Genomic DNA, 26,867 nt, shown 5'->3' on the forward strand with positions numbered 1-26,867 from the left:
GTCCTAATGGAATGTACACGCGCTCGCCACAACTTCCGAACCCCCAAAATTGTGATAAGAAAACCAACAACCTTACACCATCTAACCAAACTTCCACCGGCAGTATATACAAAAATGTGACACATTTAAGTGGCCACAATGTAGCCAGAATTACATGTTATTCATTGTCGGTTGCACTGTACAGAGTACATGCAAACACAAGCAACTTAGGAACGAAAACAGAAGAAAATAGTAGTCAAGTTTGTTTTGCAACTTGCAACAAGGCAATGGGATGCAAGGCAGGTAATACTGAACTGAACACTACTGAAAACATGGCAACGGAAATTTTTTGAAACTTCGTTTTTTTTTAACTTTACACCAAAACAACTGGCTGTTTTTTGAATGGAGGGGTAAGTAGTTCACCCAACGGATTTCAAAAAAATTGGTTTTACAAAACTGCAGCATCGATAAACTTGAAGGGACAATTCTTTATATGGCAGCAATAAGAGCACAAGCCCCAATTGGAAAAGTACAGCCACCAGCTCGAAGTAAACGTTGTACTTTTGACAAAAAAAAAACGCAGAAAAAAGTGTTAGAAATAATTATGCAAATGTACAACAGGATAAAATTGCACTGGCGCTGGGCGTAGTGGTTTGTTAGTTAACGGAAGTGTTATAGCACGACTTTATAGCGTGAATGTCAATTAGAACGACAAAACACACCGAATGAGAGTATTTTTGTAAGGGAAATATGAGATATCATCCTTGTTCAAACGTATGCAGAATTGGCTACAACAACGTATTTCACATTTTGCAAAAATACATTGTATGTTACTTTACATTAAGCACAACACAGAAATTATATGGCACTAAATCCTTTCCTGTTTTGGCCTAATTGTGTTAACTATAAGGTGTGTTGTTAAACTGTGTGCCGGCGCAGGTTTCAAATTCAACAAACGATCGCAACGGGTAAAGTTACCGGGTTGCACGAAAAAAGAAGCAGTTGCACGAAAAAAAGAATAATAAAAGTAAAAAAGCAGAAATTGAACAACCACCCGACGTTTCAGCGATTTCGAAAATTGTTTTCCTGCACATTCGAACAAACAGTGGCAGAGAGTATTGACCTAGGTTTTCTGCCGTAGCTTTTCAAGTGAACTCACATATATAAAGGGAATAACCCAGCAAACACGGTCACGAAAAGCTCCAGTTTTCAAAAATTATTGCGTTTTACAGATTGGGGTAGCATTACTTCAGACCGATGGCACGAGTATGTAGCGTTTGGGGGGTTGACTTGCAAGAAAAATACACAGTGAATCTCATTGCCGAAGATACACGATGGTTCGACATTCACCCGTCGCCCGGCGGTGGAGTGTACCAACCGTTTTTTTCGTGAATGTGGACAAGTTTCTGAAAGGATTGCTGTGCTCTCGACAAACTGTAGGAGGACTAGAAAACAAAAAATATTCCAAGTTAGACATTAGGATTTCGGACTATACTGGTCGTCTTTTGTCCAGATATTTAACTTGCTTTATTTCTTTACACTTAGCGGTGAAAACGTTTTGGTGCATAAACCGTCTTTCATTCGACAATTCTATAAATATGATTGCATTACTTCTACACCGATACTGGTGATATAAAACCTACCAAGTTCAAAAAACAGTAAAAACATGTACACATGCTCGCGCAATTTCGCTTTGAATTGCGTATTTGGAAACATATGCTAATAGTATTTGAAATTATTATCTCTGTTATATGTCACAAAGCATTAAAATAAATCACTTTTTTACTGGCCCTTCGTCTGGCCCATGTGATTGCCACCGGCGCAATGGTAAGGGTAGCAGTGATGTCAAGACGTCAAAAGCGTTCGCAACGGTTTTTGTCAATGTAACGGGAAATTGCATAAAACCTTTTCTTCGAAATTCTAAACGCAGGTAAAAATATTTCGCGTTGAGAGGGGTTGGGTGCACTGGACTTACTGAGTTAAGTTCACAAAACGTGGTGATTCGAGGATGGTCAAACAATTACCGTGCCAAGCAACCTTAAGGGAGTTGCTACAGTGTAATATTACGGTCAACGTCCGTTCGAATTGAAAGGAGGTTTTGCGCCCCAAAAACAAAAGCCAAAGTGGCTACGCAAGCTTCAAGCCGGGTACGCCGAATTTTTGGCATGTCCTGGTATAATCGTAAGAACTACTATCATTACTCATACATAGACCCCACATTCCTATTAATTACATACAAAGGTTAAATAACTCCTTTGTTGCTGCTTCGGTTGATTAAAAATAATCAATAATTTCCTTAAAGAAACAAACTGAATTTCAGTATTATATTGTTACAGAACCAACTAAAAACAATAAAAATATTATGAGACTAATTGTTAAAAAACCCAAAAATGCTTATTTCTAACAAAAAATCACTTTTTGTTTCCCAACCCCACTTTAATAGGAAAAATTATATGCGCCGCCCTTATTGCGATGCCTGCATGGTAATGATAATAAAACATTAATGCCATATTATACATTTTAGGCAATATTTTTGTTTGATGACCCTAAAATTGCATTTGGCAGATCCAAATAGGATGGCGACCAATAGGTTGAGAAGCAATACAGCACAGCACAGTACTTACACTTGGAGCATTGAATACAACTTTGGCTTTGCCTTTAACAAGTGTTGCCATGATTTGCATGATGAGTGATTCTATCGAGTAAGCACTGCTCCAACCCTGCTTTGTAAGCAGTTCCATGCAGATTGCCCCACCAGCAAGCACAAACCTGACAAATACATTATATATATATATATCTTTTTACAAAATCCATGACCAACACCCAATATTGTAGAAATATTTCCCTTATTCAGGAATGTTTGTAATGGCTTAACCACTTAGCGAACGAAAAACTGGTTGCTTCTCAACAGCAAATGTATGTCAAATCCAAGCATGTCTGCGCCTATTGTTCTGCTAAGAAACAATAGAAGTGGGTAGTGTGAAACTGGCCCAGACAGTCTACCAATTTCCTTGTGTAATATATCAGCCTGTAGCTAGGTTTGATTTATTAGCATGATAAAGTGCTACCTCACAACACACTTAATTTAAAAAGTTGCACAGATTTTTGTTTAAAAAAAAATTATTAATTTATCATGGTAACTTGTTACGGAAATTCAGAGTGGTGTATTTCCACTGTTTCAAATATAAATAAAACATGTTAAAATAGGAGTCGTCACATATATACAACTTTATCGGTGAAGTAAACTAATCAGTCCTTTTTTCTCTGGAGCTACATATAGAAACAACTTACCCTCCACTTAATACAGGACAGATCACTCTGACGAAAGGTGGATCAAAAGGAAATGAATCTCGGAATGAAATGCCAATGATCAATGACCCTTGGCCATTCTTTTCCTTGAGCTTCTTAAGATCATTATACAGAGTACTGTCCGAATCGACTGTGAGTATTTGCACATGCCACTCATACAGACTGTCATTGACCAGCTCAACATTGTAACAACCTATTAAAGTTAAAAATTTTACGTTAAAATTAACAATAAGATTTCGACATTTTAAGTAAACAACAACCTTTTTTCAAACTGTCTGATTTGTAAATTGCTTTCAGTTCCTTTAGCAGACGATCTGAGGCCTGCACAGAACCTGAAACCCGACCCTGTTAATAAACAAAAGAGGAAGGTTAACAATTTCAACAAAAGGAAGCTTCACTTTCCTACACTCAATGAATAGCTATGAAAATTATGTGTACTGCAGTAACATGTTGCAACATCGTACATCGCAAACAGCAATATCACATATTAATAAAAAAAATATACAGTAAGATGGCCCATACATCAATGTAGTCTTTCCTCTGATTACTCTTTATTCTGGCAAGCACAGCAAGATTTTCCGTGCCAATTTCACTGGTTTCTTTTCTCACTTCTTCAGCCTCTGCTGCCACATCTTCCTCCAATGCTGCATCATCCTAAGAATAAAAAATGACATTAAAAATAAAAAAGTATTATTGCAGCTGCACATTGGCTAATCAGATCCTTCATATGTTTATTGGTTTTATTGGATATTCCAAAAATTGCACCAAATATGTAAAATATTGTGTTTGTTGAAACAAGAAGCTTTCCATTGTTGCATTTAAAATTATGCCATGATGACTTACATCGTTCATATCCTCTTCATCATCATCAGAGCTAGACATGTTTACAGTGTCTGAAGACTAAAATGCAATATTCATCATTAGCAAACAACAGTGATTTAAGAAGTCATATATAGAGTCATGCAAGGTTACCAAACATCCCTCAACGGGAAGAGGCACTTTTTCCAGTTCATGTAGTTGGGATGGTAATTTTAAGCCAAACTTATTGCAGAGTTGAACTACGATAAAGCGTACCATAGAAGTTATCTGCAAAACAGCAAATGAAAATGTACTGAACACAAAATTGGAAGTATACAGTAATTACTAAATTTACACCCTTAAGTTCACTTTGTACTGTTGATCTAATAGTGCTGTCCACTGCAAACACAAATCCAAGCAACATTGTTACTCAAATAATTGGATGACAATGTTACTAACTGCTAAGCTTACATTGAGACACGTAGTGCCACATTTTGTACCTGGTATATAAGCTTTTTTCACAAAACACAACAAGTTTGCCAGAGCAGCAAGATCGAAATTTATCCCCACAAAAAATTAGCAAACAATATGTTTAACAAACCATGTATTTGTTGTCGACGTTGGCATTTGTCAGTTCTTCCATAACCTTAGTAACATACTTGTCCTCTGAGTCTGAATACCACATTGGCTTTGATGATGGATATGGTTCCTGCATGCAAAGGTAAGGTTCATATTGCAAAGTATGAATAAGCTTTTCCCAAACACAACTCAGTTGCAAAGTAAACTTCACCAGGCACATCCAACTAACAAAACCAATGTTGTCCATCAAAACAAAGACTCCTACACAATCCTTGAAGAATAATGTTTGCCTTCATTTTAAATAAGCCTACTGTAGATGTATTTACTTACAGATATGGTGCAATTGATCTCATGCTTTCCACTTTGAGTCACAAAGTGACAACAAATCTCATCAATATTGGCATTTATTACACGAAAGGTTGAATGTGACTTTGGAAAGGCTTGTGTTAATTGCTGTAGTTCAGCTTTGAGTGATGCAATAGCCATTCCGTATTACTAACACAGCTTACTACACATACAGATTGTTTTTAACATTCCAAATGGCTCAAATGACTGCAAGGAAAGGAAACATATGCACAATACACTTCACTTAAGACCAGCACAGACATGTCAGATTTAGCTGCAGGAATTTTTAATCATTGTGTACAAATTGGCAACCAAACTTGTGCAGAAGAATTACTGTTTATTTAACAAAACTGATTGTTTCACTGTGGCTTAAAATGATTCTCACACTACTTTGAGTTATTGCCTCGGCACTTTGGCGTGCATAATTTAATTTGTTTCATTCAATAAGCAAATTCAATGTCCAGCATTCTAGCATAACATACCCTCAATATTTACTTGAACCTATACACAAAGCGGTGGAGGAACAGTGCAATGAGTTACATTTGCGTAGTTTTCATTATAATCTCCTGTGCCATTAATTTGTCCGTAAAATTGTGGTTGTACTTTTACTTTTTCGTACGATTGTGGGTGTATTTTACTCTCATTTTAGCCCCGACCGTAATTTTTTTATCATGTATGATTCTATGACAAATTGTTACTTGTCTTATATAAAACTTTGCGAAATTCAACGTGGAAAGTTTTGAGTACAATATTAGTACAATTTATCTACAATACTGAGTAACGTACTACGATTTATCACCTTCTAAATATTCTTTGAAAAAAGATACGAACAATAACATCTTATTCGGGATAAGACTACAAGAAAATAATTTTTCTTTGTAAAAATAAAAATAAAACTTTAAGCATGATCGTTTGAGCCCTGGTGCACTGTATTAAATCGTTTGTTGTTGGGCGGATGTTGCTCCGTTGAGCGAAAAACAAATTTAGTTGTGAAAGTGTTTCAACTGTTTCAGACTTCTAAGCTTGATCGTTGACTTTAAAATATAAATAGCGTTTAGTCATTTCTAAATGTTGTTCCCCATAGGAATAAGTTAACTAAGATTTTATTCAAACTAGCGTTTTGCCTTATTGCCTAAAAAGTCGACATTACGATTACGTTAATTGTCGAGGCTTTCTTCTCCAGAAAGGTATTCATATTGAGTGTGTATATATATGGATTAACTTCATGTGGATTATTGATTGGCATCCAGCAGCATTGTCTGGTAGTATATTGCTTAGGTGTATTGTATAGACATAAAATACATAATTTTACCATAAATGTTATTTGGCATCATATTATTAACTGACGAGCTGGCATTAAGTACGTAAGGCAGCCAAACTTTATAACACAAAAAAAGTTTTAATTATAACCTACATCAAAATATATCATTTGATTTTGTAGTAACATTTTATATCTTCCTAAAAATCAGTAGAACAAAACCACATATGTTAGTGATAATTATCATCCCAAGAAAAAATTGCTTAGTAACATTGTACATACTTATGTGGATGGTTTTCTCCTTTTTTTATTTGTTTTTCCTGTTTTTGAATTGTTTCCAGATATAGCAGTAGCGCAAAAAGATGGGCAATTACTTTGCCAAATTGTTTGGGGGTAAAGAAATGCGAATTCTAATGCTGGGGCTTGACGCTGCCGGCAAAACAACAATTCTGTATAAATTAAAGCTCGGACAGCCAGTCACTACAATTCCTACAGTTGGATTTAATGTGGAAACAGTGCAATATAAGAAAACACGCTTCAACGTCTGGGATGTTGGTGGACAAGATAAGATTCGTCCACTGTGGCGACATTACTACACTGGCACACAGGGCTTAATTTTTGTGGTGGATTGCGCTGACTCGGACAGAATCGATGAGGCAAAAGATGAACTCCATAAAATCATCAATGATAGGGAAATGAAGGATGCGGTTTTGTTGGTTTTTGCAAATAAACAAGACCTGCCATCAGCCTTAAAACCCACTGAAATCCAGCATAAGTTGGGACTTTTGGATTTTAATGACCGTCAATGGCATGTCCAACCTTCCTGTGCTACCACAGGGGACGGCCTGATGGAGGGAATGAACTGGTTAAACAACTACCATAAAAAGTCATGAACTGATGCACAATTGCTTGGTATAATGGCCAATGGACCTTCTATAAACGCAGCCCATGGGGTTGTAATCAAATGTCTTTCCATGATGGTGATATTTATACCTTAACTGCTTTCTTTCATATTGTAGCTGACATAATTTTAGAAGTTAGTTTATAAAATGAAGCAAAGCCAATTTTAAGTTCAGAAGGTCATAGTAAACCATTCCCATTTATGTTTATGTTATTATCTGATATAAAAGTATGCCATACCTGGGATAAAACTACATTTCATTTTAGAAGTTTTTTGTCTGCTTTAATACATATCTGCCTGCTGTCTAATTATTGCAAATTAAGTAATAGGATGTAAAAGTAGGGGTAGAGGACCAAAACCAAAATGTTTGTTCTGGTTGTTTCTGAAATTCTTATGCAGTGTTGTTCTTGTAACTTTATGTCATGACCTTTTGATGTTTGTTGGCAATTGCCATTATGACCTAAACATAAAAACTTAGGTGGTAATGTTGGTTTTGATTTGTAATTCATATTGCCCCACTCATCAAAAGTGCATCTGCCTTGCATACCAAATATAGGAAAAGTCAACTTTTATGTAAATAAACTTTCACATTTCACATTGTCATTCATGCGCTTTATAATTGACAGAACTGCTAAACAATAGTATGTACACATTTGTTTTTGTGGCTTGGTGGTCATCATTAACTTTTGGTTACATTTGATTAAGTTTATAGACTGAATATGAAATGTGCTTTTGTCCAAATACAACTGAATATGCATGTGGCAAGAAAAGTTCTGTTAGAAACTTTCTTTAGTTCTTTAATGTAATACACTAGCTCTTTTGCAGTTATTTTGTGAAACTGCTGTTTGTGACAAAAAAACGTTTTGTGTAGTGGCTTGTTACCAATCTGCTTCCAAATTTGCCACCAATCTTTTTTTTCAACATTTTTTTGCAATGACAAACCAACGCACTATATTTGGCACAAAACGTTTTCAGTACCAGTATGTGGATTTATTGGCCACTATCGCTTGCGTTTTTATCGTAATTTTGTTGACAAAACGCCGGGGCTTGGCGTATTATAGCTGGTTGCGTTGCTGTTGGCACCAGGGTACCATTTCCGCTTAGCAGCCATTCGTGCTATTGTGTGCGTTTCTGATGTCATCCTACTGTCAATGATTCTTTTCGGCGCAACCGCGGATTTGGATTCGTACAGTGCGTTCTATCAACAAACACTGCGACACCTCTGGTGGCATTGGGCTTGTGGGTTGAAGGTTGGCATCCATTTGCAGCTTTCCATAAATCTCTCGCATTATATTATCATCGTTTACGCGGAAGTGCTGTTCTGGCTAGCGAAATTTCGTCGATCTAGTTCTTTTGTGCGTCCAATAAAATGAACGTCGTTATTACGCCCGAGCGTGCATTTGTGACATCACCAAGTCGCCAACGTGCCGTCTGCATAGACGTGGACGTCATGGAATAGATATGTTGAAACTTGGCGCGCAAGGCACGAGTCGGATGATTGGCATTTTACTCTGTTCTGGCAAAGGTTGTCGTGTGAGTAAGCAGCTTATGCCAGCGCTCAACTAGGCCTTCCTGCTGAGGTATCAGTTGTCATCGTTGTACGAACAGCATTGTATGTTTTTTTGAAAGACACATGAGCGTGGAAATTCTGTTTGGGGTAAATTTGCGTAATATTTGACTCGTCGTTATGCTTTTCTGTACATATGCTGCAGGGCTGGGGTCGTCCTTATTTTGGCTTTACTTACACCTAAATAGCCGTACCTATACGAAAAATAATCCTCAATGCATAAACAACCCGATTCCCGGGGCGACAAGGCAAAAATTTTAATATTATGTCTGATTGAAATCAATTGTATACACTAAGCAATATGATACACCATTGGCTTGAAAGTGCAGTAGCTTTTCAAGTACACGGGTGATCAAATTCATGCGTGCGATAAACACACGAGTGATATAAACTGACGACGCAAAGCAGTCTTGTTGACCCGATCAGTATGTTAACAACTCTTTCAGCACCAATTTCCGCATGCATGTAGGTATGATGTGTAGCGTAAACGTAGTACAATATAGTGTCACGAAACGGGTATTTGAGGCAACTTTCTGCCTCTCATTGAAGCTCGGGATCTTCCGCTACCGCGACTTGGTGTGCTGTCACGTGACTCATGTTCTGCAAAACAGTGAACGGTTATTGGGAGGGAGAAACACAGGACAATTGAATACAGTTCCAAAGTTTTACCGATCGAATTTGAGGGCTAAAGATATTACAGAGGAAAATCATCAAGTGGACGAATTTACATTTGTTCATTTTCCTGCACTGAACAGGCAAAACCAAGCAAATATTTAAACAGCGTCCACATTTTATGGCAACTCTTAACGATAAATCACCTTTCGACAGCCTTCTGTTCGCTTCATCCAGTGACTCATAAATGTGGTCGGACTCGGCCGACGGGTGGCGCCCTTCTTCCGCATAATCGTGTATGTGTCGATTTACCCGGATCGGCGCCTGGCGCGGAAATCGGGGCTGGGTCGGTTTTTGCTGCTGTCGAAAACCAGCTTTGGAGCCAGAATGCGATAAATCCTCATCACTCCAAGACAACACGTTGGTCATTTGGGGAAAGTAATGATCGTTGGACGCGCGCTGTCGCTCGAGGTCGTACCTGGGGTCATAGCCCCGGTAGGTGGCGCCGCTGTTCCCGCGAATCCGAGACAGCATCTCGTGGGCGGACATTGGAGGTGGGGCGGCAGCATAACGGTCGTACATAGTACGCGACCTCTTCGGCTCGTCACAGCTCGTGTAGCGATCAGACTGGAAGCGACTAGGGGTCGTTGACCTCGAGTAACCCCGATCGTAGTCGCGAGATGGCTCTCGAGCACTGCGCCTGAAGGTGGTTGCCGTGATTCTGCAAAGCAAATGTTTGGGAAATTCTTTTAAAAATCGCTTTCAAACTGCATCCGCTGAAAAAAATATTTTTGCAAAACCGACAGCACAAAAAAACGTTCGCTGACTAACGTTGATATAACGGAGTCCGACACTCTCGAATCTGCTGAAGAACTTCTTGCAGATCCGGAATAACCGCTGGTCGATCGCGGTCGCGAAGCCGATCGGCTGTGGTGGCGGCGCCGTCCATATCTGTACATTGGGGACGGAGTTCGCCTGTGCACCCCGTGAAGATTTCTCTCAACCGAAAGCGAACGCCTGGAGTAACGACGATATTCTGGCTCTGCGAGGTTGGAAATAAGGTAAACATTTTGCGAGGCATTCACATATCCTTCCTTACCGCTTTCACGATGACGTGATCGACCGGTTCGACTCTGAAGATCCCAACTTGAATCCTTCTCGTCGTGCTTGAGTGATCGTATTCTGCTATCTGCAGACATCAAACAAGATTTACACAATTTTGCAATTCTAGGCTTTACCATTTGGCATATGTCGAAGGATTTTGCGTTTTTTAGCGCGATGATTAACAGCATAATAGCTTTGGCTTACATATTTAAAGTAATTTTTTTCCTGCTTCAAATAGGTGTATATTTTTTATAACAACCTGCAAAACGGAATTCTTGTCATAAAAAAGAACGCAGTTAAAATTTTTCTCGACGAACAATCACGTGACAAATTGACTCTCACCTCGAACGGAGTCGATCATGGATCTTCCCATGGATGACGGCGCTCTGCTTCCCCCAGTGGGCAAGTTGATCTGCTTGTTTACTGACGTGGTATGTGAAATACCTCTGTATAAACAGAACTCATAATTAAAAGTACTGTAACGTGTACGGTTGTTTGAAGCTTCATGAATTCTTTTCAATACAATGCTGCAGTGCCTGTTTGGATCGTATAGATAGGCGGACACGTACACCAAATCATATAACTGTTTTGTTTGAATCTGATTTGTACAACAGTTTTTTGTATCAAAAGTTTGCTGTTGTGTTCGTAAGTACTAATGTAATAGGTTTGGGGTCTAACGGTTGTCACCGGGTTTTTTGCGTTGTTAGACGTAATAAACACGTGGAAATCATTTTTGAAACCTGTGTTTGAGCCATGCTCTATACGTAGGATAATTAGAGAGTGTTTCTGGAAGTAGTTAGTTACACGGTTACGCTATGTTGTACCACATAATTAGCTCACAGGTAACCACACGGAAACCAGTCAGACGAGTGTAAGTTTTGAATCACAAACACCGCATACGTCATGTTTTGGGTAAGGCTTCATGTAAATTCTGCTACTAAGTCGTGACTTGCCCGAGAAATGGAAAGCACTTTTAACTTTCCTTACAAGCAACGAGGCTCTACACCAAACACTACATACAATTTTATGGTCTTTCGTAAAAGGTTATTGTTTATATTGATCAGAGGTGAAACATGTTTCACACGTTTTTGTTTCTTTTAAATATTTCGAAAATGTGTGGTAACGAAAAAAGATAAATTGCTACTCAATTAAATCTTTCGGAGCTGTTACTTCGTATATAAATAGCTGCAAATTAACCCACTGACAAGGTATTGCTTCAGCGCACTGGCGTAACTCAACTGCATCATAAATGTCAAGTCAGCCAATAAGGCGCAGCTCTATATAGAAGAGCATAATGGCGCCATACAAACTCGAAATAAAGCCTCCGCACTTACGTCAGAGTGCTGCCCACGTGACTAGCAGTTTTCTTTTCTTGCTCAAGTCTCAATTCCAATTTCTTTTTCTTCAACTTTCGCGCCGCCTTGCGTTTGCAGAAGAAGCGGAGAAGGACGACAAGTAGGAGAAAGACAACAACACTTATGACAGCCGGTATTGCCGGGTTTGTGGTTGCGGGAGGAGAAACCGTGGTGGGGGCGGCCGTGGTGGAGGGAGTGACAGGAATCTCTTCCTCTCCGGGAAGCAAATCGAAACCTGATGAGAACTCAAGAATAATTTGCTGCCTGTTGCATGGGCACGGCTTTATCACTGGTATGAAGGCACAAATGGTCAAACACAATAAAATATCCCACCAACCTACCAAAGTCAGTTCCGGATGTGTCAGTTGCTGATCCGGGCGCCCTGTTGTTACCGAAACGTCTGCCTCCGTCTGAAACAATTACACACATATAACAGCGTTTACGTTTTGCGGTGACTCAAAACCAGGCTATTCATAACCACTCATAATTTTTATTGGAGAAAGAGTTTTCGCACTTTTATTGCTCGCATTTTCACACTCACATTTTTGACAGACAAATCTATAAGATGGGTTGCAATCGACGGTGGCAAATAACCCTTGTGCACTTTGCTGACCACGCATGATGGGACAACCGGTTGTGCCTTTTCGCTTCACCAATTTGTTACGTGCCTAAATGAATAGAAATGCATAAGCCATGTTAATCAGTCGAATGTTTCAATAGAAGAATAAAAGAAAGAGTTGTTGAACTTAATTTATTATTTGACACAGCGTCAGTATAGTCCATCGTTTTCGTGAACAATAAACATATAAATGTCGACCAGCCAATAACTTACGAAATACGTGCCGATCCAAAAGTCATTCCCGCCACCGTATGCTTTCACTTGAGTCTTTACGTAGTTTGTATTGGCCGGATCAACGTCGACCAGCCTGGCTCCTTCCCTTTCGCAATTGGAGAGGGCATCATCGTAGCTTGTGTGCGAGCCAAAGTAGTAACAGGCGTCTTGGAAGGTGTCGTAGCTGCTCGGACAATCTGAAACAATAACACATGTATTGCAAGATCCATTGTTACATGTGCGTCCTGTATAAGTTCGCAGATTGGCCACCACCGCAGTGAACTTATGCCTGGATTTAAGCAAAAATGGCATATACGTGTAAATTATTGTAATCATTATTTAAATTACACATGACGATAAACTGTTCTCGCACCTTCTTTAGGTTGCATCCTTTACCACTGCTGAAAAAAAATCATCCAAAAAAATGTGCAATGACAGAATAGCTCCGATTGATATAATAATGCTTAGTTTATTGCTGTTACAGTTACACATTTAACTCATTTTTTCAGTTAAAAAAAGCCAACATGTGTATGGGACGGGTAGTTGTTGATATCGGATAAAAATATCCTGAAAAACAGCAAGATTCCAACTCGTTACACAAGAATTTGGAGGACAAAAACGCCATTCAATGTAAATGGGCCAAAATTTGTGATGCCCTCTGGGCATTTTTGAATCAACTGATTAGAATTTCCAAGTACAAATTTCTACAGGACAAAACAATCGTTATCAAAAAGTGCAAAACAGTTCCTACTGTTTTTTGTGGGTACGCCGTTCTAACATAACAAAGAGTTTCAATTCATCAACTGCAAAGTGTAAACTGAACGGTGTTTTGCCGACTGAACAAAAAATACTACAACTGCATCTGTCTGTATCGATAAAATACTAAACTAATTAAACATTTTGAATAGCCATTCAGCCTACACTATACAAATAGCTGTACCTTCTTGCCCAGCCAGATCTGTACACGTCAGGTCACCACAAAATTCTCTCCGCAATGATGGCAGGCAAACTTAACTCCAACCGCCGCAGGCAAAATCACCAACAAAGTTGGCGTTTACAACACGATCGACATAGCTCCTATACGGCCCGCTGATCTTTTGTTGTACGTCTGTGACGGTTTGAACGAATTAATTTGTCACAATTGCCAATGATAATTGGAGAATGGCGCGATTGTCTGATGTTGTATATCCTGCTACAGTCAATTTTTCATTACTCTTTAGGAGAGGGCACGATTAATTTTTGTACGGAATAAAACAAATTGAATTTATTTGCATAAATTTGAGAATGACATACATGTCCGAAAGGCCGCCAGATGAGTGGCTACCGTTTTTTAATGTGAAAGGCGAATGCTAAACCTACAAGCTTTAAAAAGGTGTGCAAATGACACCGTCATTAAAAAATAAAACTTCTGAAGACAGAGTACGCACAGCAATTTAGGTGTCGTTAAAAGAGTTGCTGATTTACACAGTAGCTTAATATAGGAGCCACAAGAATGTTTAATTTGACCTTATTTACTATTTGCCAAGGGAATATACCCAGGTTTAATTTGGCCTTTCATAGGCCTACGTAGTTAGATTGGTTGCGTAGGTTACCTATATGGCTGGGTTTTTAACGCAACATAATGTCATTGCCTCCACACTGCCTTGAATTTATTTGCCAGCTCTGCAAGTTTTTGCAACTGAATTAATCGTCCGATCAGGCCTTGACCGAAACCCGAAATCAGGTTAGTGTTTACGCCTGTTTTTTCCATGCCGCTAATTGACATCACTATTTTGGCGTGCCCGCATGCGTTGAACGCATGCATGGTCGGTGTAAATTTTGGTTTTCACTCTCGGCGATAACATAGTCTGACTTTTAGAGCCTTTACTCTTGTGTTGTGCAGCGACAATGACCTAATGAGGTATAGGCAAATTAACAGCACACTTTAGCATTTATGGATAAGTATAGAATAAAAGCAACAGATATGTTAGCAACGTATGCGCAAACTAGCGCGGACCACCTAAACGGCACTCGAGCATAATATTGGATTAAGTAATAAAGGCTCACAAATTTTATCTTGAAAAAAAGTTTTCTTGAAAAAAAGTTTTCTTGAAAAAAAGTTGATAGCTGTTGCAGTTGCACATTTAACTTATTTTTACAGTTAAAAAAAGCCAACATGTGTATGGAACGGGTAGTTGTTGATATCGGATAAAAATATCCTAAAAAACAGCAAGATTCCAACTCGTTACACAAGAATTTGGAGGACAAAAACGCCATTCAATGTAAATGGACCAAAATTTGGGGTTGCGTTATACCTGATGAAGTCTCGCCGCATGGCAGACGAAACGTCGTAAAATACAATACGTTTATGCCAGAAGAGCTGTACATTTTTAATTGCAATATGCCTGGCAGCAACAGGAATTTCAAAAAAGTTTTCTGTATGCAAATAATTTATAATCAGATATTGCTTATTCTCTGAAATGTCCACTGTATCTAATACGTCCTTGGCATTGACTATGGTGAAATTTTGACCTGATTTTGTACTCTTGGGCAGGGCTGATCCCAGGAAATACGGCGGGTGATTAGATAAAAGAATGCGGGGGCATGTTATTTCACGAAAAAAAAACTTTTCAATTAGATTTCATACTTTTATAGTACACTTTCGTCATATGTGCTTAGAACCGACTATGACAGCATCATATGGCCATATTGTTATATTAAGTTTAGCGTATAAAACTCTACTACAAACATTCTTTCAAAATATATTATCTCTTGGCTGTTTATGTCATGCTTTCAGATGTTGCTTGCTAAGATTGTCAAATGACATATTTCCTGTATTAAAATGTGTCTAAATATCTGGGTAATTAGTCTGCAGCCTCTATACGTGGCAATTTCAGTTATATTTTCCTGTGATGCAATCGCTTTGACGTGTGAGCAATTATTCTGGCCGGATAAAACTTTTCCCAAGTATAACAAACCCCCCATGCTGATCTGAAAGCAGCAGTGTGCTGCTGTGAAACGCAATTATACTCCATCATTGCACGTCAGAATGAAAAACATCTTTAATTGTACATTGTTACATCACAAAATAACAGTCATAGACGAACAGAATACAGTCGAATAATGCCCCTTTCTTTATGTCCGATGACATCAGGATCGGTTTCATCAAACAACAGTTTCGTTGCCTGTACATGTTCGCCGCTGCTGTCGACCTCTGTTCCAATCACCCACGCCACACAAAATAACCTTGATTTGATCGTTTATTGTTTTTCTGTTTTCTTTCTTGAATTCAGTGAGCTGAATAACACCTGAACAAGTGCAATGGGGATGTTATTTTCAGTAATTAGAGTAAGTCGCAGATATTTTGAAGCATGTCGCTAAACTCAATCGGTTCTTTTATTGTATTTGTTTATAGATCGGGACACATATATCAGGACACTTTTGTTGAACGATTAAATTCTATTATCATGGGTCGTTGCACACCGCTTTGTCTGGCGTAATTACGTTGCTCAGGATCTTGACACAGCGGGAGAGCCTTGACCAAAATTTGACGAATAGAGCGGCGCAGATAAAAAAAATCATGGCGCACATTTTTCGATTTTAAAAAGCTTTGATCACGTTTGGAATGTCAAGACTTTGTCTCTGCATAGTTAATCTGCACACTTTTTATCAATACCACATGGGGTGGATACAAAACAACTTACTGAGAAGAAGTGAATACAGTTTGTGGTCTCTGAAAGCTTTTTTTGAATGCCGTCGTTTTTGTCCCAATCCTGACCACGAATATGTTGCTGCCAACTCCTTGGACATGAATAGTTTAATGAACGTTCGAATGGTAGCTCTCAGCCCACTTCGTCCCACACTTCTTGCAAGAACGTTTAAATCCTAAAAGTACGTTACTGATGTAAATACACAGTGTAAAACAACATGCATTTTTTATCTTGCCTGAACACTTTCCACTAATTTGTCCAAATCTTGATCAGTATTGGCAGGGACTATATGTGGGAATTCTACAACACGTTTCGGTTGTATCAGCTTCATCAGCTTTGATGTTCTTGCGTCAATAAGGGTTTCTAAGCTATTAAGTTTTAAATCAAGCTTTTGAATTTGTTCCAGACAGCAACAACAGTCGCTCTCCGATTCATGGAAAGGCAAATTTCTGCCACAAAAATATATTTTACGACAACTACCAACTTTTTGTTTAGGTTTCTACGCCACTATTACGCACCTTTTGGGATGTGGCTTTGGAAATAATTCTTCATATGATCGAGGTAAATCGTTGTAAATTAGGCGTAATCCTTGCAGCAAGCGTGTCACAGATGCCTTGGGAACATTTCTTTCTGTTAGGGCCCAGTTGGCAACAATGTTCCGAATCCGTACACACTGCCTTATATCAGTGGAACATTCTGTTGCTTCGCTTAGTTCGCCATCTTCACTCGGAGAATCATATAAAATAGTAAACCTGTTGCTTCCAACTTCCAGATCGTTTTGTGATGCATTTTCAACAGTTGCATCGTCACTCTCTGATGATGAATCACTTGTTGTTGTTGTAGAATCACTGTCAGACTCAGAAGAATCAGACTCAGATGTATATCTGGCAAAATGCTGGGATACTTGATTTTCCTCTGCCAAATTCGCACTTTTCTTTGGTAAAGCTTTCTGTCTTTTCCATTTTGCCTGCCGACTAATTTGTTCAAACGATTTGTAGTAAGTTCTTTTGCTAGTTGGGCGCGGCATTCTTGTACTTTATAAGTTTGGTCCAACTAAAAATAAAGCATACAAAAGCAAGTCACTCATACAAATTTCAGCCAAATGCAAATAACACAAATTCGCGCCTAAACCAGGCTTTAAACAATCGCATGTTAAATTCCTTGACAAATAGGAAACCGCCCTTCTTGCAGTTTGTGATGTCATAGTTCACAAACGAGAGGAGCATACAGCTGATATCAAAATCAAACGGGCCGACATTCCACGCACCATCTACTTCACAGTAGGAGGGAAGACAACGGCGGGAGGATTTTTTTGTGGAAGTCATTTCCTTTATACGACCTGGAGAAGACGTCTCATTATTTTCATTTGCATTAAGTTTTTGCGCTACAGAAATCGCACTTAAATTATTTCTTTTCAAATTCCTTGTTTTCTGAATAGTATTTAAACCATGCTACGGCTTTGCTGGTATTAGTAGGCATAATGTATTCTTTGAATATTGTGATTAATAAAGGTTTGTATAATTTGCACATATCAATTTTATACATTATGTGAAGAAAGAAATGATTACATGTTTACATAAACAGTCGAATACACAGTAAATTTAGTTTAAATCGTTGAAATGCACAGTTTAAAAACTACATACAAAGCAAAAGCAATTCTGTCGCCACCCAACAATTGTACCGAAAGGCTCCCTGTTATGTGCAGTGGACAATTCGAACCACAAATCGCAAGGGACGAGGCGGCCGAGAGGTTAAGGCGATGGACTGCTAATCCATTGTGCTCTGCACGCGTGGGTTCGAATCCCATCCTCGTCGTACTTTTGCCAGTCTCTTGATTCTGTACCAAAAACATAGATGATTTTCAATATAGATTCGGTGATTCTATATTGCGATTTCAAAAACCAATATTTTGCAACGCTGATGAAAAAGAATCATATGTATACGTTGTTTTTAATCTGCTGGTCGTTATAATTGCTTTTTTTTAATTAAATAAAGAATATGGATATGAAATTATTACACTTGTCAACAAACTGGCAAATGCACAAAACGTTTAATCCAAATTCGGGCAGCAAAGGAGATTTGTAACGAAGGTAATTCTAAAACAATCCTTCGAACCGGATTCGAACCAGTGACCTATGGATTTCTGAGGTATTTCAACCACTACAGTCCACCGCTCTACCAACTGAGCTATCGAAGGGTCGACTGCACAGGGTTTCAATTCACAATCATTAAACCACACGAAATATCCAACTTCCTCGGCCATTCAAGAAAGTTTTCCAACTTGCAAATAGTAATCGGATCATTTCATATTGTTAATTTCGTGTGTGGTTGGCAACCATGAAAGTTAGCACATTATTTCAAGCTGTTAATGACTTCGCGTGCCAACATTTTTGTGTGTAATAAGTGCACCAAAAATATGTTGACATTTTTATTGGTAACCACTGCTTCGCGATGGTGTTTGCAATTTCAATGTCGTGATTATTAAAGGTTTGTATATTATGTGCACATACCAATTTAATAGCTAATACGAAGAAAGAAATTATCACACCTTTAAATGGTCGAATACACAATACATTTAGTTTAAATCGTTTAACTGCACAGTTTCAAAACCACATGCATAGCAAAAGCAATTCTGTCGCCACTTTCCCAACAAATGTATCGAAAGGCTCTCTGTGCAGTGGACAATTCGAACCACAAATCGCAAGGGACGAGGTGGCCGAGTGGTTTTGGCGATGGACTGCTAATTGTGCTCTGCACGCGAAGGCTCGAATCCCATCCTCGTCGTACTTTTGCCAACCTCTTGATTCTGTAAAACATAGATGATTTTCAATATAGATTCGATGATTCTATATTGCGATTTCAAAAACCAATATTTTGAAACGCTGATGAAATAGAATCTGTTGGAAATAATCATATGTGTACGTTGTTTCGGATCTGCTGGTCATTATAATTGCTTTTTTTTAATTAAATAAAGAATATGGATATGAAATTATTGCACATGTCAACAAACTGGCGAATGCACAAAATTTGTATTCCAAATTCGGACAGCAATGGAGATTTGTGACGAAGGTAATTCTAAAACAATCCTTCGAACCGGATTCGAACCAGTGACCTATGGATTTCTGAGGCATTTCAACCACTACAGTCCACCGCTCTACCAACTGAGCTATCGAAGGGACGTCTGCACAGGGTTTCAATTCACAATCATCAAACCACATGGAATATACAACTTCCTCCGCCATTCAAGGAATTTTTCCAACTTGCAAATAGAATAACCTGCATGATCATTTCACATTGGTTAGTTTCGTGTGTGGTTGGCAACCATGTAAACGCCGCGTACCATTTCACGAATAATGTTAAAATGTTGATGACTTCGCGTGACAACATTTTTGTATGTAATAAGCGCACCAAAAGTATGTTGAACTTTATATTGGAAACCACTGCTTCGCGATAGTGTTTGCAACTTTAAATGGAATATTCCAATTCCCAAATACTTTGGCACTTTTCAACCTTTTTGCCAAGACACACAGCACAATCCCGCCCATATCAATGAAAATCATGTCGTATGACAACCCTTGCGTAGATAGAGGTTCGTGCATTCCAGCAGTATTGGAATATGAACTGGTAAATCACTTGGCTTACCATAATTACTCACCACACATGCCTAAAACTTCCCCTGAAAATCATTTGATTTATTTCACTCATGGACGTTCATTGAAATGTCATGAAAATTCTGAGATGATTGATATTTTGATTTCTTGGCAATTATAAATCATATCGATTAAAAAGTGCCAGACGTATGCTTGTTTTAATTATTTCTAATGATTAACACTAACATCATTAGGAAAAGGAATTATAGCAGTTGTGAACAAACTGTCAATTACAAAAAACATTTAATTCAAATCGTTCAGTTATAGTATTTAAACGATATGCTAAACAAAGGTAGTCCTGCTGTCACCGCTTTTATATAATACATCTATTATCTGCAAGGAATGTAATCTGAAACTAAAATTCGTTTCGACTGCTATTCAAAGTGGACAACAAGTATAATAAACACCAAGAGACGAGGTGGCCGAGAGGTTAAGGCGATGGACTGCTAATCCATTGTGCTCTGCACGCGTGGGTTCGAATCCCATCCTCGTCGTACTTTTGCCAACCTGTTGGTTCTTTACAAAACATAGATGATTTTTAATATAGATTCGGTTAATCTACATTACAATTTTACATACTGATATTTTGCACTACTGATAATTAAGGATCTGTTGAAAATAATCGTCTGCTTGATTTTTCAATAAATTTGTTTTTAATCTGCTTGTTGTTATGATTGCACTTATCAATCAAATAAAGAATATGGGCATGGAATTATTACACTTGTCAACAAACTGGCGAATGCACAAAACTTGTAATCCAAAATCGGTCAGCAAAAGAGTTTAAAACGAAGATAATTCAAAAACAATCCTTCGAACCGGATTCGAACCAGTGACCTATGGATTTCTGAGGTATTTCAACCACTACAGTCCACCGCTCTACCAACTGAGCTATCGAAGGGACGTCTGCACGGGGTTTCAATTCACAATCATCAAACCACATGGAATATCCAACTTCCTCGGCCATTCCAGGAATTTTTCCAACTTGCAAATCGAATAACCTGCATGATTATTTCACATTGGTTAGTTTCGTGTGTGGTTGGCAACCATTTAAACGCCGCGCACCATTTCACAAATAATGTAAAATATTGATGACATCAAACAATAAAGTTGTTTGATTTTTCAATTTAATCTGCTGGTTGTTATGATTGCGCTTATCAATCAAATAAAGAATATGGGCATGGAATTATTAAAATTGTCAACAAACTGGCGAATGCACAAATCTTTTAATCCAAAGTCGGTCAGCAAAAGAGTTTTAAAAGAAAGATAATTCAAAAACAATCCTTCGAACCGGTTTCGAACCAGTGACCTATGGATTTCTGAGGTATTTCAACCACTACAGTCCACCGCTCTACCAACTGAGCTATCGAAGGGTCGACAGCACGGGGTTTCAATTCACAATCATTAAACCACACGAAATATACAACTTCCTCGGCCATTCAAGGAAGTTTTCCAACTTGCAAATAGTAATTGGATCATTTCATATTGTTAATTTCGTGTGTGGTTGGCAACCATGACAGTTGGCACATTATGTCAAAGTGTTGATGACTTCGCGTGCCAACATTTTTGTGTGTAATAAGTGCACCAAAAATATGTTGACATTTTTATTGGTAATCACTGCTTCGCGATATGGTTTGCAATTTAAATATCGTGATTATTAAAGGTTTGTATATTATGCGCACATACCAATTTATTAGCTAATATGAAGAAAGAAATTATCACACCTTTAAATGGTCGAATACACAGTACATTTAGTTTAAATCGTTTACCTGCACAGTTTCAAAACCACATGCATAGCAAAAGCAATTCTGTCGCCACTTTCCCAACAAATGTATCGAAAGGCTCTCTGTCCAGTGGACAATTCGAACTACCAACCGCAAGGGAGGAGGTGGCCGAGAGGTTAAGGCGATGGACTGCTAATCCATTGTGCTCTGCACGCGTGGGTTCGAATCCCATCCTCGTCGTACTTTTGCCAACGTCTTGATTCTGTGCCAAAAATATAGATGATTTTCAATGTAGATTCGGTGATTGTATATTGCGATTTCAAAAACCAATATTTTGCAACGCTGATGAGAAAGAATCTGTTGGAAATAATAATCATGTGTACGTTGTTTCCAATCTGCTAGTCGTTATAATTGCTTTTTTTAATTAAATAAAGAATATGGATATGAAATTATTACACTTGTCAACAAACTGGCGAATGCACAAAATTTTTATTCCAAATTCGGACAGCAAAGGAGATTTGTAAACAAGGTAATTCTAAAAGAATCCTTCGAACCGGATTCGAACCAGTGACCTATGGATTTCTGAGGCATTTCAACCACTACAGTCCACCGCTCTACCAACTGAGCTATCGAAGGGACGACTGCTCAGGGTTTCAATTCACAATCATCAAACCACATGGAATATCTAACTTCCTCCGCCATTCCAGGAATTTTTCCAACTTGCAAATAGAATAACCTGCATGATCATTTCACATTGGTAGGTTTCGTGTGTGGTTGGCAAGCATTTAAACGCCCGCGTGCCATTTCACAAATAATGTTAAAATGTTGATGACTTCGCGTGACAACATTTTTGTATGTAATGAGCGCACCAAAAGTATGTTGAACTTTATATTGGAAACCACTGCTTCGCGATAGTGTTTGCAACTTTAAATGGAATATTCCAATTCCCAAATACTTTGGCACTTTTCAACCTTTTTGCCAAGACACACAGCACAATCCGCGCCCATGTCAATGAAAATCATGTCGTATAACATTGCGTAGGTAGAGGTTCGTGCATTCCAACAGTATTGGAATATGAAGTGGTAAATCACTTGGTTTACCGTAATTACTCACCACACATACCTAAAACTTCACTTGGAAATCTTTGATTTATTTCACTCATGGACGTTCACTGAAATGTCATGAAAATTCTAAGATGATTGATATTTTGATTTCTTGGCAATTATAAATCATATCGATTAAAAAATGCCAGACGTATGCTTGTTTTAATTATTTCTAATGATTAACACTAACATCATTAGGAAAAGGAATTATCGCAGTTGTGAACAAACTGTCAATTACACAAAATATTTAGTTCAAATCGTTCAGTTATATAGTATTTAAACGATATGCTAAACAAAGGTAGTCCTGTCACCGCTTTTATATAATACATCTATTATCTGCAAGGAATGTAATCTGAAACTAAAAGTTCGTTTCGACTGCTATTCGAAGTGGACAACAAGCATCATAAACACCAAGAGACGAGGTGGCCGAGAGGTTAAGGCGATGGACTGCTAATCCATTGTGCTCTGCACGCGTGGGTTCGAATCCCATCCTCGTCGTGCTTTTGCCAACCTGTTGGTTCTTTACGAAACATAGATAATTTTTAATATAGTTTCGGTTAATCTACATTACAATTTTACATACTGATCTTTTGCACTGCTGATAATTAAGAATCTGTTGAAAATAATCGTCTGCTTGATTTTTCAATAAAGTTGTTTTTAATCTGCTTGTTGTTATGATTGCCCTTATCAATCAAATAAAGAATATGGGCGTGGAATTATTACACTTGTCAACAAACTGGCGAATGCACAAAACTTGTAATCCAAAGTCGGTCAGCAAAAGAGTTTTAAAAGAAAGATAATTCAAAAACAATGCTTCGAACCGGATTCGAACCAGTGACCTTATTCTGAGGTATTTCAACCACTACAGTCCACCGCTCTACCAACTGAGCTATCGAAGGGACGACTGCTCAGGGTTTCAATTCACAATCATTAAATCACACGGAATATTTAACTTCCTCCGCCATTCAAGGAATTTTTCCAACTTGCAAATAGAACAACCTGCATGATCATTTCACATGGGTTAGTTTCGTGTGTGGTTGGCAACCATGTAAACGCCGCGTACCATTTCACGAATAATGTTAAAATGTTGATGACTTCGCGTGACAACATTTTTGTATGTAATAAGCGCACCAAAAGTATGTTGAACTTTATATTGGAAACCACTGCTTCGCGATGTTTGCAATTTTAAATGGAATATTCCAATTTCCAAATACTTTGGCACTTTTTGACCTTTTTGCCAAGACACACAGCACAATCCCGCCCATGTCAATGAAAATCATGTCGTATGACAACCCTTGCGTAGGTAGAGGTTCGTGCATTCCAACAGTATTGGAATATGAACTGGTAAATCACTTGGCTTACCATAATTACTCACCACACATGCCTAAAACTTCACCTTAAAATCATTTGATTTATTTCACTCATGGACGTTCACTGAAATGTCATGAAAATTCTAAGATGATTGATGTTTTGATTTCTTGGCAATTATAAATCATATCGATTAAAAAATTCCAGACGTATGCTTGTTTTCATTATTCCTAATGATTAACACTTACATTAGGGAAAGGAATTATCGCAGTTGTGAACAAACTGTCAATTACAAAAAACATTTAGTTCAAATCGTTCAGTTATATAGTATTTAAACGATATGCTAAACAAAGGCAGTCCTGTCACCGCTTTTATATAATACATTTATTATCTGCAAGGAATGTAATCTGAAACTAAAAGTTCGTTTCGACTGCTATTCGAAGTGGACAACAAGCATTGTAAACACCAAGAGACGAGGTGGCCGAGAGGTTAAGGCGATGGACTGCTAATCCATTGTGCTCTGCACGCGTGGGTTCGAATCCCATCCTCGCCGTACTTTTGCCAACCTCTTGATTCTGTACCAAAAACATAGATGATTTTCAATATAGATTCGGTGATTCTATATTGCGATTTCAAAAACCAATATTTTGCAACGCTGATGAAAAAGAATCTGTTGGAAATAATCATATGTGTACGTTGTTTTGAATCTGCTGGTCGTTATAATTGCTTTTTTTCAATTAAACAAAGAATATGGATATGAATTTATTGCACTTGTCAACAAACTGGCGAATGCACAAAATTTTTATTCCAAATTCGGACAGCAAAGGAGATTTGTAACGAAGGTAATTCTAAAACAATCCTTCGAACCGGATTCGAACCAGTGACCTATGGATTTCTGAGGCATTTCAACCACTACAGTCCACCGCTCTACCAACTGAGCTATCGAAGGGACGACTGCACAGGGTTTCAATTCACAATCATCAAACCACATGGAATATCTAACTTCCTCCGCCATTCCAGGAATTTTTCCAACTTGCAAATAGAATAACCTGCATGATCATTTCACATTGGTAGGTTTCGTGTGTGGTTGGCAAGCATTTAAACGCCCGCGTACCATTTCACAAATAATGTTAAAATGTTAATGACTTCGCGTGACAACATTTTTGTATGTAATGAGCGCACCAAAAGTATGTTGAACTTTATATTGGAAACCACTGCTTCGCGATAGTGTTTGCAACTTTAAATGGAATATTCCAATTCCCAAATACTTTGGCACTTTTCAACCTTTTTGCCAAGACACACAGCACAATCCGCGCCCATGTCAATGAAAATCATGTCGTATAACATTGCGTAGGTAGAGGTTCGTGCATTCCAACAGTATTGGAATATGAAGTGGTAAATCACTTGGTTTACCGTAATTACTCACCACACATACCTAAAACTTCACTTGGAAATCATTCGATTTATTTCACTCATGGACGTTCACTGAAATGTCATGAAAATTCTAAGATGATTGATATTTTGATTTCTTGGCAATTATAAATCATATCGATTAAAAAATGCCAGACGTATGCTTGTTTTAATTATTTCTAATGATTAACACTAACATCATTAGGAAAAGGAATTATCGCAGTTGTGAACAAACTGTCAATTACACAAAATATTTAGTTCAAATCGTTCAGTTATATAGTATTTAAACGATATGCTAAACAAAGGTAGTCCTGTCACCGCTTTTATATAATACATCTATTATCTGCAAGGAATGTAATCTGAAACTAAAAGTTCGTTTCGACTGCTATTCGAAGTGGACAACAAGCATCATAAACACCAAGAGACGAGGTGGCCGAGAGGTTAAGGCGATGGACTGCTAATCCATTGTGCTCTGCACGCGTGGGTTCGAATCCCATCCTCGTCGTGCTTTTGCCAACCTGTTGGTTCTTTACGAAACATAGATAATTTTTAATATAGTTTCGGTTAATCTACATTACAATTTTACATACTGATCTTTTGCACTGCTGATAATTAAGAATCTGTTGAAAATAATCGTCTGCTTGATTTTTCAATAAAGTTGTTTTTAATCTGCTTGTTGTTATGATTGCCCTTATCAATCAAATAAAGAATATGGGCGTGGAATTATTACACTTGTCAACAAACTGGCGAATGCACAAAACTTGTAATCCAAAGTCGGTCAGCAAAAGAGTTTTAAAAGAAAGATAATTCAAAAACAATCCTTCGAACCGGATTCGAACCAGTGACCTTATTCTGAGGTATTTCAACCACTACAGTCCACCGCTCTACCAACTGAGCTATCGAAGGGACGACTGCTCAGGGTTTCAATTCACAATCATTAAATCACACGGAATATTTAACTTCCTCCGCCATTCAAGGAATTTTTCCAACTTGCAAATAGAACAACCTGCATGATCATTTCACATGGGTTAGTTTCGTGTGTGGTTGGCAACCATGTAAACGCCGCGTACCATTTCACGAATAATGTTAAAATGTTGATGACTTCGCGTGACAACATTTTTGTATGTAATAAGCGCACCAAAAGTATGTTGAACTTTATATTGGAAACCACTGCTTCGCGATGTTTGCAATTTTAAATGGAATATTCCAATTTCCAAATACTTTGGCACTTTTTGACCTTTTTGCCAAGACACACAGCACAATCCCGCCCATGTCAATGAAAATCATGTCGTATGACAACCCTTGCGTAGGTAGAGGTTCGTGCATTCCAACAGTATTGGAATATGA

At 38.1% G+C, this 26,867-nt stretch overlaps 3 protein-coding genes and 12 non-coding genes across 15 annotated transcripts; 7 read left to right on the forward strand and 8 right to left on the reverse strand.

Annotated features, from left to right (window-relative positions):
* Positions 1–139: 139 nt before the first annotated feature.
* On the reverse strand, positions 140–5,213 carry LOC145897514 (ubiquitin-conjugating enzyme E2 Q2-like). Its single transcript, XM_082985837.1, has 9 exons — positions 4,996–5,213; positions 4,688–4,795; positions 4,261–4,374; positions 4,132–4,188; positions 3,811–3,942; positions 3,549–3,633; positions 3,271–3,481; positions 2,604–2,748; positions 140–1,424 (listed from the first exon to the last, which is right to left on the reverse strand). The coding sequence occupies exons 1-9, from the start codon at positions 5,149–5,151 to the stop codon at positions 1,326–1,328; spliced, it is 1,107 nt and encodes a 368-aa protein (XP_082841963.1). The 5' UTR covers positions 5,152–5,213; the 3' UTR covers positions 140–1,325.
* Positions 5,214–6,613: 1,400 nt separating this feature from the next.
* On the forward strand, positions 6,614–8,548 carry LOC145899308 (ADP-ribosylation factor 6-like). Its single transcript, XM_082988049.1, has one exon. The coding sequence runs from the start codon at positions 6,631–6,633 to the stop codon at positions 7,159–7,161; it is 531 nt and encodes a 176-aa protein (XP_082844175.1). The 5' UTR covers positions 6,614–6,630; the 3' UTR covers positions 7,162–8,548.
* Positions 8,549–8,979: 431 nt separating this feature from the next.
* Positions 8,980–13,200, reverse strand: LOC145898904 (uncharacterized). Its single transcript, XM_082987565.1, has 10 exons — positions 13,013–13,200; positions 12,640–12,836; positions 12,349–12,475; positions 12,149–12,217; positions 11,787–12,042; positions 10,795–10,898; positions 10,448–10,537; positions 10,180–10,390; positions 9,555–10,069; positions 8,980–9,336 (listed from the first exon to the last, which is right to left on the reverse strand). Exons 1-10 carry the CDS (start codon positions 13,026–13,028, stop codon positions 9,242–9,244), a joined length of 1,680 nt encoding a protein of 559 aa, XP_082843691.1. The 5' UTR covers positions 13,029–13,200; the 3' UTR covers positions 8,980–9,241.
* Positions 13,201–18,061: 4,861 nt separating this feature from the next.
* Trnas-gcu (transfer RNA serine (anticodon GCU)) lies at positions 18,062–18,143 on the forward strand. Its single transcript has one exon. It is a non-coding gene; the product is annotated as a tRNA-Ser (tRNA).
* A 290-nt stretch (positions 18,144–18,433) lies between these two features.
* On the reverse strand, positions 18,434–18,525 carry Trnay-gua (transfer RNA tyrosine (anticodon GUA)). Its single transcript is given in 2 exon segments — positions 18,434–18,469; positions 18,489–18,525. It is a non-coding gene; the product is annotated as a tRNA-Tyr (tRNA).
* An 887-nt stretch (positions 18,526–19,412) lies between these two features.
* Trnay-gua (transfer RNA tyrosine (anticodon GUA)) lies at positions 19,413–19,504 on the reverse strand. The gene is given in 2 exon segments: positions 19,413–19,448; positions 19,468–19,504. It is a non-coding gene; the product is annotated as a tRNA-Tyr (tRNA).
* An 886-nt stretch (positions 19,505–20,390) lies between these two features.
* Trnas-gcu (transfer RNA serine (anticodon GCU)) lies at positions 20,391–20,472 on the forward strand. Its single transcript has one exon. It is a non-coding gene; the product is annotated as a tRNA-Ser (tRNA).
* A 312-nt stretch (positions 20,473–20,784) lies between these two features.
* Positions 20,785–20,876, reverse strand: Trnay-gua (transfer RNA tyrosine (anticodon GUA)). The gene is given in 2 exon segments: positions 20,785–20,820; positions 20,840–20,876. It is a non-coding gene; the product is annotated as a tRNA-Tyr (tRNA).
* A 380-nt stretch (positions 20,877–21,256) lies between these two features.
* On the reverse strand, positions 21,257–21,348 carry Trnay-gua (transfer RNA tyrosine (anticodon GUA)). The gene is given in 2 exon segments: positions 21,257–21,292; positions 21,312–21,348. It is a non-coding gene; the product is annotated as a tRNA-Tyr (tRNA).
* A 509-nt stretch (positions 21,349–21,857) lies between these two features.
* Trnas-gcu (transfer RNA serine (anticodon GCU)) lies at positions 21,858–21,939 on the forward strand. Its single transcript has one exon. It is a non-coding gene; the product is annotated as a tRNA-Ser (tRNA).
* A 304-nt stretch (positions 21,940–22,243) lies between these two features.
* Trnay-gua (transfer RNA tyrosine (anticodon GUA)) lies at positions 22,244–22,335 on the reverse strand. Its single transcript is given in 2 exon segments — positions 22,244–22,279; positions 22,299–22,335. It is a non-coding gene; the product is annotated as a tRNA-Tyr (tRNA).
* An 883-nt stretch (positions 22,336–23,218) lies between these two features.
* Trnas-gcu (transfer RNA serine (anticodon GCU)) lies at positions 23,219–23,300 on the forward strand. The gene has a single exon. It is a non-coding gene; the product is annotated as a tRNA-Ser (tRNA).
* A 1,281-nt stretch (positions 23,301–24,581) lies between these two features.
* On the forward strand, positions 24,582–24,663 carry Trnas-gcu (transfer RNA serine (anticodon GCU)). Its single transcript has one exon. It is a non-coding gene; the product is annotated as a tRNA-Ser (tRNA).
* A 304-nt stretch (positions 24,664–24,967) lies between these two features.
* Trnay-gua (transfer RNA tyrosine (anticodon GUA)) lies at positions 24,968–25,059 on the reverse strand. Its single transcript is given in 2 exon segments — positions 24,968–25,003; positions 25,023–25,059. It is a non-coding gene; the product is annotated as a tRNA-Tyr (tRNA).
* An 884-nt stretch (positions 25,060–25,943) lies between these two features.
* On the forward strand, positions 25,944–26,025 carry Trnas-gcu (transfer RNA serine (anticodon GCU)). The gene has a single exon. It is a non-coding gene; the product is annotated as a tRNA-Ser (tRNA).
* Positions 26,026–26,867: the final 842 nt, after the last annotated feature.

This window comes from Ascidia mentula, chromosome 4, assembly GCF_947561715.1.
Source record: "Ascidia mentula chromosome 4, kaAscMent1.1, whole genome shotgun sequence".
NCBI classification, from domain to species: domain Eukaryota; kingdom Metazoa; phylum Chordata; class Ascidiacea; order Phlebobranchia; family Ascidiidae; genus Ascidia; species Ascidia mentula.